The 13,435-nt window shown below is 34.7% G+C and overlaps 1 protein-coding gene across 1 annotated transcript; it reads left to right on the plus strand.

Moving 5' to 3' along the window:
• The first annotated feature begins 716 nt into the window (after positions 1 to 716).
• LOC131955890 (uncharacterized) lies at positions 717 to 11,374 on the plus strand. Its single transcript, XM_059320185.1, has 9 exons — positions 717 to 838; positions 4,523 to 4,712; positions 5,673 to 5,796; positions 6,822 to 6,894; positions 7,538 to 7,631; positions 8,996 to 9,114; positions 9,512 to 9,702; positions 10,483 to 10,559; positions 10,768 to 11,374. Exons 2-9 carry the CDS (start codon positions 4,539 to 4,541, stop codon positions 10,996 to 10,998), a joined length of 1,083 nt encoding a protein of 360 aa, XP_059176168.1. The 5' UTR covers positions 717 to 838; positions 4,523 to 4,538; the 3' UTR covers positions 10,999 to 11,374.
• Positions 11,375 to 13,435: the final 2,061 nt, after the last annotated feature.

A 13,435-nucleotide genomic window follows, 5' to 3' on the forward strand; every position in this document is an offset into this window, starting at 1 on the left:
TGTCTATCGCACTATTTAGAACGAACGTAGGCACCATTGTTCTCACGGAAAAGCACAGAGCGCCAAAACGCACCATGCCGGGGTGCCGGAGCACGCAATCTAGTCAAAGATTAGTGTTGCACATCGTGTCTCTAGTGCAGGGGTTCCCAACCCTGTGCCCACGGGCGCCATGGCGCCCGCCGAGCGATTTGTGTGTGCCCGCCTCTCACTATTCGACAGAGAATTTTTTTTTTCATAAACATTATTGAAAGGTTGAAGGGAATGGAAATCAAAAGTTTGAGTGGGGGGGAGGGGGGGGGTGCAAATCGAAATTTTTGTCCCCGGGTGACGGGAACGGTCGCTACGCCTCTGGAAGGAGTTTGTCGATTTAAAATAGGTTGTGCCCGCCACCCTACCGATATTTTAGAATGTGCTCTAAAGTACAAAAAGGTTGGGAACCCCTGCTCTAGTGTATATTCTTTTTTTATATACATTGATATATATATATATATGTATATATATATATATATATATATATATATATATATATATATATATATATATATATATATACTTATAGACTAGTTTTCAATCTCTGAAATAAGCGCATTCAACATAGATCTTGATTCTAGATCTATATATAATTTATTTCATATCTGGCTGTTAGATCTAGATAAAATTTATGTTTTTAACAAATTCATTTCCGTTTACATTTTTTAATTTGTAGATATAAACAAAAACATTCTTTCTTTGAAAACCACAGCTGTTTATTTATAGATTTCAAGGAGTTGATTAATAGAAATTATTTGCACGACGGTTTACTAGATCTGGATTCTAAATCTAGATCTAGAAGCTATTTGCCAGTTTTTAATAAACCCTAGACTTAGACTATTAGATCTAGTAACTAGATATACTTCTGATATACTACTACTACTAGTTTAGAAAGGTAATCTATTTAAATCTATCGTTTTGGGTACGTAAAATCGCCCGCGACTAGTAATGTGAAAAACAGGTGACTCCTTACATTTTAATAATTATTTCACATTTTGAGGAGGATTTATGTTTTGAAAAATACAAAAATGTTTCCTTGTTTCATTTATTAGGGTTGTCGGCATCCGCCGAGTTCGCGGTAAAAACATGACCCGAAATCGCCCATTACTTTCTGATACCGGACCCACGAGATTTGGTTTTGCATACTAATAAGTTTTTAATTTATGGTAATTAATTAAGTTTAAAAGGTCATTTCCTAAGGTTAATTAAAAAGTAGAGTGGTTGTCCCTTAGTTTTAATGGCTTTGCGACCTGATTGCATGCTGTCTCTGCTTTGGTCTTCCCTCTGTATCAAGGTTAGTTTCAAATACGTTGGAATCTCGATTTTTTAAAAGATTCCTCTAGATGAGAGTAGATTACTGATCAGACATATCTTAAGTAATTGGAAATGAAATTTGTTTTTGGATATTTTGACTCCGACATTAGTTATACCCCTCCGAACGTAGTCACTGTATGTAGGTCACGCTGCCACCATTGTTATATTTTTTCATCCCGATCTTCCTGCCTTTAAGTTTGATCAACTAATAACAGCATTCTTATGGCATGTGCAATCAAATCTAATTTTTTATTTCAAAATATATTTACATACCCATCTTTAATTTTTTCAGCTCTAGTTCTAGTTTTGCAGAATATGTTTTTCCTAAAAATCCAATTTTGTCAGACTAGACTCTAGACTGACATGAGTCATGAGTCAGACCTAGATCTAGGTTACCTGTCTGTTGCTATACACTAGCATTGTGCTAACTGTAATTTTAACTATTCAAGTTCTACTTACCCTTAGATATAGTTATATGCTGAAAATCAGAATCCATACACAATTCACACATAAAAACATTGATCTGATAACTTCATTTCACTTATTACAAAATGGCTTTTATATGGACTCTACTTCACCTGCCCAAAATAACAAGGCAGTTATAGACACATTACAGTGTTTAAGTCATTTACTTTAGATTTCTGACTATGGAGTTCTTTCATTCACTGTATTTATATAAAATATTGCTTTAGAAACATTTTCATATTTGCGCAGCAGTTTTATAACAAAATGGCTTGAAGATGGACTCTACTTCACCTGCCCAAAATAATGAGGCAATTATATGCACATAACAGTGTTCAAGTCATTTACTTTAGATTTCTAACTTTGTAGTTCTTTCATTTGCTGTATTTATATAAAATATGGCTTTAGAAACATTTTCATATTTGCGCAGCACACCGTTTTTTGGGGTTATGGGAGGAAGCCAACACAAAAATATAAGTTCTGTATTATTTTTATTAATTTCAACAGCATTTACAAGTTCTATATATCATTCTAGTTAAACTCTGCAAATATGAACAAAATACAACTGCAAGTAAAATAACTATGCTCAATTTATTCAGGTATACCATGACTTGTCACAATTGGCCAATGCAAAAGCAAGGGGATTCCACCCCTCACAAAAAAATTCGCCAAAAAAAAACTATTTGAGCTAGACAGAAAATCTTTTTTGTGTTGTTTTCATTTAGTTGAGCTCTACAAGAGTATGTAATTTTTATTTTTATATGATGATTAGTGTTTTTTTACCAAAATCCCTACATTTATGTACCTGTTTTTAAACAATTGAATTAAAACTTTTCAGTAATAAATGAACACCAGGGATGTTTCCAACAGATGCAACCATGCTCATTTACTATAGCAGCCATCTTGTTTAAGTTTTATTTTTATAGACTTATAGCGCAAGATTCAGGCGGAAGTCACTCTATTTTTCAAATGGCTGCTGTTTATATAGCAAATCTTGCTTGCAGACACTGCTGTTTAAAGTTAATTTCTGGCCTATATTGATATATTTAGCCATTGATTTAGGTTTATTATTCATTTATCTATAATATTTGACACAAACATATCACAATATACTTCTATTACAGCTTTGACAATGAGGTAACGTTTTCGTACATTAATAGTCGCGGGCGATTTTACGTACCCAAAACGATAGATTACCACTAGAAACTAACACTCAGTCTCTCTCTCTCTCTCTCTATCTACAACTGACTCTCTGGTGTGTGAGTGGTAAGAAACTTTTCAAACTTCACTGCTGACAACTGTAAACTGTAAGTTCTTACTACTACTAGAGATCTAGATCTAGTTACTTTTAGTATCATGTTCAAAAGTAAACAAGTGTAATGTGTAATATCCTCAAAGTAAAAATACTTTTTTCTTGTTTTCTGGAACTTCAAACTTTATTAAATTATTCGAAGTGACTATGCGTCTCGCAAAGCGTGGCAGGTTTGATTTGCCATCTTGTAATTAAAAATGCTTACTTTTAACATTTCTATCACATCCGCTGTGGTTGAGTCAACAGTGTACCAGCTGTTGTCTGAAGTTCATAGACCCGTAGTTCAGAGTTCGAACCCGGGGTTAGCTCGGCCTTAGTAGTTTGTTTTTTTTTTACATTTTTTTTTCATATAGAAAATATGACGTAGACTATGATTCTTTTTTTTTTTTAAATAAAATTTCCAAACATCGTCACTGTCGTGATTGCTTGCCTTACATTTACTATCGCATGAGTGGAAAATCCCACCACGGCCCACGGTCGGCGAGGTCACTGTGAGTTCAGAAGGCCTAAAGCATACGTCATAGACGTTCACACGAGATCGTTTGTCTTCACTTCTCTCTTCCTCCCACCCCCTCCCCCTCAAGCAAATTGAATTTTTTTTTAAGTTCACGTAGGATAAATAATATAGACTTAGATCTACTATCACGCATGCTAGACAGCTAGGCCTAAAGGTTAAAGGACAGTTTGATTTAGCTAGGTTGCTGCTAGATCTAGGACTATCATCTGACCCATCTGACCTCACAAACTTTCCTTGACACTACACTGTACTGTTTTTTTTACAAGTACTAGACTCTTAGGTGTTGAAATAATATAGAGATCTAAATACACTTAAACTTGATCTAGATATATGTCAACATTAAATTGTTACCACGAAAAAAAAAATCGGGCAGTCCTGATATCTGTTTTTTTTTAGATTGCGTGCCACCTAGGGTAAAGATTAAGCGTAACGTGAAGCAAACTGCGCAAAGGCGGCCTTACGCGTAACGCGGAGCGAACCGCGCAAAGGCCTATTTAATAAATTTATTAGGCCTATAACTTAAATTATTAAAATGTTTTTTTTTAATGTAGGCCTAGCCTAAATAAAATTTTAAAATATTGTTTTTAAAGTGTAACTAGAGGATAAAATAATTATAAACAAAGACACATTTTGATTTATGACAGCACAACTGATTGCATCTCTCACCAAACCTGGCAGATGCCATAAAATCATAAAGATAATCATTAATCATTCTAATCATAAATCATGATTATTTTTTAGAATGAGATCAGCATATCCCTTAATCTAAGCCTTAAGTTTGTAAACGGGCCAGCATGTTTGACATTGCAGTTTTAATAACATTGTTTTAAATAAATGATTTTAAAAACAATCAGTGGCAAAATTTTAATTTAAATCTTGTACAATAGCTCCAGCTGAATCACTATGAGCCTGTCACCGTTTGATAATGTGGACGTGGTACTGCTTTATGCACACCCCACCATGCATAACTTAGCCAGGGAGATCTCAGAGTGTTGCCATAAGGGGCGCAAAGAGTCGATTTCCAACCACTCTGGAGTCAACAGTGGGCCTGACTCTACTGCAGATCAGCCAAGTCAGGTATGAAACATTAAAAATTTTTATGAATGTTATTTATTAGTTTTGGTCTTGGGAGGCTGTTGGATATATTTGTTTTAGTAATGCAAACATATTTCTATACTCTATGACTGTATTTCAATAATAGGTTGCTTGATTATTAATTTTCAACTTGGCTTATAGGCCTCTATTTTGTGTTTTTTAAAAAAGTGAATTGGTTTTATAAATATCCTTTGAATAGCTGTGGCAAACACATTTTACTATCCTAATGTAGTCCTATATACATTTTTTTAACAGTGAAAAAATGTAAGTTTTGTGTGTGAATGTGTATTTATAATTTATACCTAAACAATTTTAATTCAATTGGCCTACTAGACCCTGTGATGATCTAATGTGTGCTTTGGTTTGTAGCATTTTTTTTTGTTTGTGTTTCTTTGGATTGGTAACAGGTTAACCAATGTAGGCCTAAACCCAAAGCTATTTCAAGTGGCCAGTTTTTTTTGTGAATTTGTGGTTAATGAGTTCAGATGGATACTAATAGATGTTTTTGAGTGGTTGCTTGCATAAATCTTGTCATTTGCATGTTTCCCAAACATCCACCTTTTTTTAATGTTTGTGAACCACAAGTTTTTTAATGAAATAACAAGTAATATTTTTTTTTATGTTTGAAATTCCATGCAACATACATTTTTATAAAAATCTACTGCATTTAAACACTTTCTTTTTTATAAAGCAGAGTAATTCATTGTTTTCAATGAAAAAAATAAGCTTATGTGTTATTTTGTTATTTTGGTTACCGTTTGATTTTAATTTGTTGAAAATTAAAGAATTAAATTGCAAAATGAAGTAAAAGTTATCTGTACTTAAATATAAAAATAATTTTAAAAAAATTAGAAATGTACCTTTCTACACCAGAATCAAAAGAGTCAAACACCAATCTTGGAAATTAATACTTAGAGTATCTAATGTATTTCTCTACACCAGAATCATAAGAGTCAAACACCAATCAGAAAAGTTGAGTTCAGGGACACAATTCAGTGGAAAAATTTTGCAGACGGATTTCCCAATTTATTCATTGAGGATGTGAAATATATGGCTGGGAAAGATGGTAAGTTGATGGTAGTTCAGTTTATGGTAGTTAAGTTGATGGTAATCAAGTTGATGGTAATCAGGTTGATAGTAGTTCAGTTGATGGTAATCAGGTTGATAGTTGTTCAGTTGATGGTAATCAGGTTGATGGTAATCAGGTTGATGGTAGTTAAGTTGATGGTAATCAGGTTGATGGTAGTTAAGTTGATGGTAATCAGGTTGATGGTAATCAGGTTGATGGTAGTTAAGTTGATGGTAATCAGGTTGATGGTAGTTAAGTTGATGGTAATCAGGTTGATGGTAGTTAAGTTGATGGTAATCAGGTTGATGGTAGTTAAGTTGATGGTAATCAGGTTGATGGTAGTTAAGTTGATGGTAATCAGGTTGATGGTAGTTAAGTTGATGGTAATCAGGTTGATGGTAGTTAAGTTGTTGGTAATCAGGTTGATGGTAGTTAAGTTGATGGTAATCAGGTTGATGGTAGTTAAGTTGATGGTAATCAGGTTGATGGTAGTTAAATTGATGGTAATCAGGTTGATGGTAGTTAAGTTGATGGTAATCAGGTTGATGGTAGTTAAGTTGATGGTAATCAGGTTGATGGTAGTTAAGTTGATGGTAATCAGGTTGATGGTAGTTAAGTTGATGGTAATCAGGTTGATGGTAAATAAAGATGTTGGGGCTACAAACTGAATCATTGTTATCATTCCTAAATATTTATCAAAAAAAGTTACCAATCGTCTGTGTCATTGTCCATGTGTGTGTTGCTTATTCAATGCTGAAAAAATTTATGTATTAAGAAATACAGAAGTTAGTTAATGCTATTTTGGTCAGAGTTCAAGTCTGGCCACATCTCTATGCATAATCTACTATAGTCTATGTTTCATTTTTATATAGCCAACAGCAGCTTTCCCAAAAGACCATAATAGATTTTTTTATAATGAAGCAAGTGTTCAAAAGAATAGGAAATTGACTGGATCAAAGATTACTCGAGGATGGTATTATTGACTCTTGTATGTACTTGATTTAGAACCTTTTTCTCCGCAGTTATTTTCATTGGAAGCTTCCACTCACCTGCCATAGTGTTTGAGCAACTCTCAGTGCTGTATGCTTTTCCAAGGTAAACTATCAGGTAGTGGAAGTAGAGTGGTTGTCAGGTTTCCTAAGGTAAACTATAAGGTAGTAGAAGTAGAGTGGTTGTCAGGTTTCCTCAGGTAAACTATCAGGTAGTAGAAGTAGAGTGGTTGTCAGGTTTCCCAGGGTAACTCATTGTCAGGTAGTGGAAGTAGAGTGTGGCTGTCAGGGTAACTCACTGTCAGGTAGTGGAAGTAGAGTGTGGTTTTGAGTTGGAAATGATATAAAATAGGAAAGGGGTGTCCTATAGCACTAGATAAGTTGTGTACATGAGTTGGTTGTGGAGTGACGTGTAAAGTGAAATTTTATAAAAATATGACATCGTTGAAAAACAAGTGGACCATTTGTGATAAATTGTATGGATAAAGAGTTTGCTGGTCGAGTGGTCTGTAAGTGGATAGATATGCTGAAAGTCATGAGATGATCATGAAAGGAAACTGTTGAATGTAATTGTTGATACAAATTGCATTGCTAGTTGTAGAATAGTATGCTTGTATCACTATCTCCACACCCCATCCTAACGATTAAAGAAAAAATCAAACCTGAAAATGTTTTATTCAGTTATTTTTCCCTCAACAACATACATGTTATTTTATATCCAACCCATGTTTATTTTTCTCTTAAATTAGGTACCTGTCAAGGTCATTCCACTTTATTCTTCCCTACTTCCCCACTGGGACCATGGAGAGAGTGGACACTGAAGGACAGATCGCCACGGCTAAGGTCAGTATTTCACACAGAATTATAACATTCCAGAACTTTCTTTCTGTGATGTGGGCGCTGGGCATGTGAGGTTATGTATTCAGAGTTTTATCTAGTTGTTGTGACTTCATAATAATCCTGTACACATATCGGTGTGTGTAAGTATGTAAGTCAGGGGGAGGCTAACCCTCAAAGCTAGGTGGATTCATTTACCCCTTATGTACTGATGGAACAATCTGTGATGGGTTATCTCACTCAGCCATATTGTCTTATTATAAGCTTATTATTTTTTTAATTGGGTGTCATTTTACATTAAATTTTGGTACCATTGTCTTATTATAAGCTTATTATTTTTTTAATTGGGTGTCATTTTACATTAAATTTTGGTACAATTGTCTTATTATAAGCTCATTATTTTTTTAATTGGATGTCATTTTACATTAAATTTTGGTACCATTGTCTTATTATAAGCTTATTATTTTTTTAATTGGGTGTCATTTTACATTAAATTTTGGTACCATTGTCTTATTATAAGCTTATTATTTTTTTAATTGGGTGTCATTTTACATTAAATTTTGGTACAATTGTCTTATTATAAGCTCATTATTTTTTTAATTGGATGTCATTTTACATTAAATTTTGGTACCATTGTCTTATTATAAGCTTATTATTTTTTTAATTGGGTGTCATTTTACATTAAATTTTGGTACCATTGTCTTATTATAAGCTTATTATTTTTTTAATTGGGTGTCATTTTACATTAAATTTTGGTACCTTTGTCTTATTATAAGCTTATTATTTTTTTAATTCGGTGTCATTTTACATTAAATTTTGGTACCTTTGTCTTATTATAAGCTTATTATTTTTTTAATTCGGTGTCATTTTACATTAAATTTTGGTACCTTTGTCTTATTATAAGCTTATTATTTTTTTAATTGGGTGTCATTTTACATTAAATTTTGGTACCTTTGTCTTATTATAAGCTTATTATTTTTTTAATTCGGTGTCATTTTACATTAAATTTTGGTACCTTTGTCTTATTATAAGCTTATTATTTTTTTAATTCGGTGTCATTTTACATTAAATTTTGGTACCTTTGTCTTATTATAAGCTTATTATTTTTTAATTGGGTGTCATTTTACATAAAATTTTGGTACCAATGTCTTATTATAAGATATTTTTTTAATTGGGTGTCATTTTACATTAAATTTTGGTACAATTGTCTTATTATAAGCTTATTATTTTTTAATTGGGTGTCATTTTACATTAAATTTTGGTACCATTGTCTTATTATAAGCTAATTATTTTTTATTAGCTGTCATTTTATATTAAATTTTGGTACCATTGTATTGTGAGTGTAAAATGTCTTTTTTTTCCTCTGTTAGACGTTGGCGACATTACTTTCATCTATTCCATTAAGTGCGAGAGGACCAGCACAAATTATTATTTATGATATTCACGCACTTCAAGAAAGATTTTATTTCTCAGACAATGTTATACCCAGGTAGGGATGGTTATTTTGTTTTAACAATATTACAATGGTTTCACATCCAAACTGTATATTGAAGTGATGCTATGTTCAGGATAAATTTTACATTATTAAAAATTTTATAAACTTCCTGCAATATTATTAACAGTTTTCACTGTGGTGTATAAAAATTACGACCAATCTAGTGAGTGTAAAAATATCTTTGATAAAATTATTTTTGTTAACCTGAATATTTTCTCTTTCCTCTACATCTCAATTAAATATTGAATGTTTGAGAATGTATTGATACAACCTTAATAGTGTTTAAATAAACACTAGAAAAACACTAGAAACTGCTGTCACCCTGTTAGATAAAGCCCTGGCCCAGTTGCCAGATAAAGACAACATCATGTTTGCCTATGTTCACTTGCAGGCTAGAAACTGCTGTCACCCTGTTAGATAAAGCCCTGGCCCAGTTGCCAGATAAAGACAACATCATGTTTGCCTTCCCTGATGACGGGGCCTACAAGAGGTTCCACTTCATGTTTCCTGACGATGACAAATTAATTATCTGTGCCAAGAAGCGAATGGAGGGCAACAAGAAAATTGTGACAGTTAAAGATGGTAAGGGATTCATTTTAAATATTTTTTTTCTGTAATATTTGCTGTTATATTTGTTTTATATGAAGAATGAACTTTTTTAATTCTGTTACATCTGCACATAAGGAGTTATGTCAGCACTATACATAGCCAGCTTTATTTACATTAACGAGCCGACTCGCTGCGAATCATACGCGCTATTTAGTTGTTTTATTTTCTACTTTTCAGTCATTCATAATTTGAATGCTGCCACTGAAAATATTTGCTTTAAAACACTAAAACCCTCCTTTCCCCCAACCCCCCCCCCCCCTTGTGAAAGCAGCCTTTTCTTAGTTACCTCCCCTAAGTTAAAAATAGTTTCAAACTAAATTATCTGCCCCTAATAGGCGTCACTAAACCCGGCTCTAAGATTGTAAACATTTAACGTGAACCACAGCTCACCAGACCAGAGAGGGGACTGCTATGCGCGCTTACAGCTTGGTGTTTTGTAACTTCTCCAAGAAGAGAATTATATATATAGATAGAACTAGATATTCATCAGAACTGGTTGAATTTATGATATCATATGGACTAAATCCTGGAAAAAGAATTTGAGACTTTTATGTAATCCATGAAATTCTTTTTTGTTTGACCTCACTGCTCCATGATCATCACTGTTGTTGATGTTTGTATCTCTTGTGTTACTACCAAATCCTTGTGCCAATCTGGCAACTCTGGTCTACATGGGTTATTAAAAAACATGGAAGCTGAAGAAAAAAAACAATATATGTGTACATTTTATCAGTGCCACATTTACTCTACCAGGTGACCCCAGTGGCAAGCATGTGGTTATTGTTGATGATCTGGTTCAGACAGGCGGGACACTGAGGGAATGTGGCAAGGTGCTAAAACACTTTTATCCATCTCAGTTTTTTTTTTTTGGTCATTTACTTTTTATTTTAGTTTCAATTAAAAAGTATTTTTGTATTTTTAGTTGAAATATGAATTAGAAATGTATAGTTAGAATATTAACGTTTTTGTTATTAAACTTCAGGCATTGATTTAAAAAAAAAAATTTTTTTTTAAATTTTCTGTAAATTGTTCTGGCAGGTTCTGCTGGATCTTGGCGCCATCGCACTGAGTGCTTACGTGACACATCCAGTGTTCCCTGGCCAGTCGTGGAAAAAGTTCACGCAGGATGACCCCAAGTTCACCCATTTCTGGATCACAAACTCCATCCCCCACGCTGAGGAAATCTGCAAACATCCCCCCTTCAAGCTTCTGTCACTAAGTGGCATCATTGCAGAGAATCTGCTGGGTTTTGATCTTATATCAAGATAGATAACTCTCCGTCGCCTGCTCTAATGGTAGATAACTCTCCAACATACACACACAAGTTAGACAACTAGAGCCAACTAACACAGAAGTTAGGTAATATCACATCACAAAGTTAGATGATTGTATATTGGATAGTTAGAGAATACCATTGTACAAAAATGGAAGTTAAGGAACTACCCATTGCATAGACTATTAAACAAAAAGTAGGATAACTCTCCAGCACAAAGTTTGGTAACTCCAGTCTTCACATACTAAAGTTAGTTTACTCCACCAAGCACATTAACATTTGGCTTTCATTTCTTTTCATCTTTAAAAAAACTGCCTATTTTAACCACAAATTTTAATGTGGTCATTCTACATTGATAATGTTTACAATAACAATTTTATTGGGTACTGTTGTGGTCATCCCATGATTGATGACCTTAGGGTCAAGACATGATCCCAACATAGATCCCTGGGATGTTATGCTGCTCACTCAGCTACAGCGGGTACCTAACATAAATTGGGGAGAACTGGAGGCCTCTATGGATTGTATCAACCCCTGAAATTCATTGCCCTAGTAGCTGCCTGTCTCCCTAGAAAAACCAGGCTGTATGACATTGCTTTTATTTATATCATTTTTTAAATTAATTTTTTTAATTTTTATTTTAACAATGCTTTTGGCACAAGCTCATTAATCAGACGTTTTTGATCAGTAATAAAATTGAATATTTAAAATATTCTCTTTGATATGTTGAGTTTAAAGTGGCTTGTCACTTACATTTTATTGACATGCTCAAAATGTTATTTCTCTAATAAGCAAAAACTGTTCTGTTAACATTGAAATGAAATGTTACAAGCCCATTTTTTAAAAATATAATAACTGTTATTCATGTTGTAACACTGTGATATTTTTTTGTAACAATTTTATGGTGTGATTACTTGACCTTATTTGGCTGGTGCTATCACCTAGCTACTTGTGTAGGATGACCTTATTTGGCTGGTGCTATCACCTAGCTACTTGTGTAGGATGATCTTATTTGGCTGGTGCTATCACCTAGCTACTTGTGTAGGATGACCTTATTTGGCTGGTGCTATCACCTAGCTACTTGTGTAGGATGACCTTATTTGGCTGGTGCTATCACCTAGCTACTTGTGTAGGATGACCTTATTTGGCTGGTGCTATCACCTAGCTACTTGTGTAGGATGACCTTATTTGGCTGGTGCTATCACCTAGCTACTTGTGTAGGATGATCTTATTTGGCTGGTGCTATCACCTAGCTACTTGTGTAGGATGACCTTATTTGGCTGGTGCTATCACCTAGCTACTTGTGTAGGATGACCTTATTTGGCTGGTGCTATAGCTCCTTGTGTAGGATGACCTTATTTGGCTGGTGCTATCACTTAGCTACTTGTGTAGGATGACCTTATTTGGCTGGTGCTATCACCTAGCTACTTGTGTAGGATGACCTTATTTGGCTGGTGCTATCACCTAGCTACTTGTGTAGGATGACCTTATTTGGCTGGTGCTATCACCTAGCTACTTGTGTAGGATGACCTTATTTGGCTGGTGCTATCATCTAGCTACTTGTGTAGGATGACCTTATTTGGCTGGTGCTATCACCTAGCTACTTGTGTAGGATGACCTTATTTGGCTGGTGCTATCACCTAGCTACTTGTGTAGGATGACCTTATTTGGCTGGTGCTATCACCTAGCTACTTGTGTAGGATGACCTTATTTGGCTGGTGCTATCACCTAGCTACTTGTGTAGGATGACCTTATTTGGCTGGTGCTATAGCTCCTTGTGTAGGATGACCTTATTTGGCTGGTGCTATCACTTAGCTACTTGTGTAGGATGACCTTATTTGGCTGGTGCTATCACCTAGCTACTTGTGTAGGATGACCTTATTTGGCTGGTGCTATAGCTCCTTGTGTAGGATGACCTTATTTGGCTGGTGCTATCACTTAGCTACTTGTGTAGGATGACCTTATTTGGCTGGTGCTATCACCTAGCTACTTGTGTAGGATGACCTTATTTGGCTGGTGCTATCACCTAGCTCCTTGTGTAGGATGACCTTATTTGGCTGGTGCTATCACCTAGCTCCTTGTGTAGGATGACCTTATTTGGCTGGTGCTATCACCTAGCTACTTGTGTAGGATGACCTTATTTGGCTGGTGCTATCACCTAGCTACTTGTGTAGGATGACCTTATTTGGCTGGTGCTATCACCTAGCTACTTGTGTAGGATGACCTTATTTGGCTGGTGCTATCACCTAGCTACTTGTGTAGGATGACCTTATTTGGCTGGTGCTATAGCTCCTTGTGTAGGATGACCTTATTTGGCTGGTGCTATCACCTAGCTACTTGTGTAGGATGACCTTATTTGGCTGGTGCTATCACCTAGCTACTTGTGTAGGATGACCTTATTTGGCTGGTGCTATCACCTAGCTACTTGTGTAG

This window comes from Physella acuta, unplaced genomic scaffold (assembly GCF_028476545.2).
Source record: "Physella acuta isolate Inbredline_101_S28 unplaced genomic scaffold, ASM2847654v3 ptg001112l, whole genome shotgun sequence".
Lineage (NCBI taxonomy): Eukaryota > Metazoa > Mollusca > Gastropoda > Physidae > Physella > Physella acuta.

What these genes read in the sequence shown, in the direction of transcription:
- LOC131955890 (XM_059320185.1), top strand. Translation starts at nt 4,539, where the DNA reads ATGAGCCTGTCACCGTTTGATAATGTGGACGTGGTACTGCTTTATGCA. An exon ending in CTGCAGATCAGCCAAGTCAG is followed by an intron (nt 4,713 to 5,672) that starts GTATGAAACATT and finishes TCTCTACACCAG; the next exon opens with AATCATAAGAGTCAAACACC. An exon ending in GTGCTGTATGCTTTTCCAAG is followed by an intron (nt 6,895 to 7,537) that starts GTAAACTATCAG and finishes CTCTTAAATTAG; the next exon opens with GTACCTGTCAAGGTCATTCC.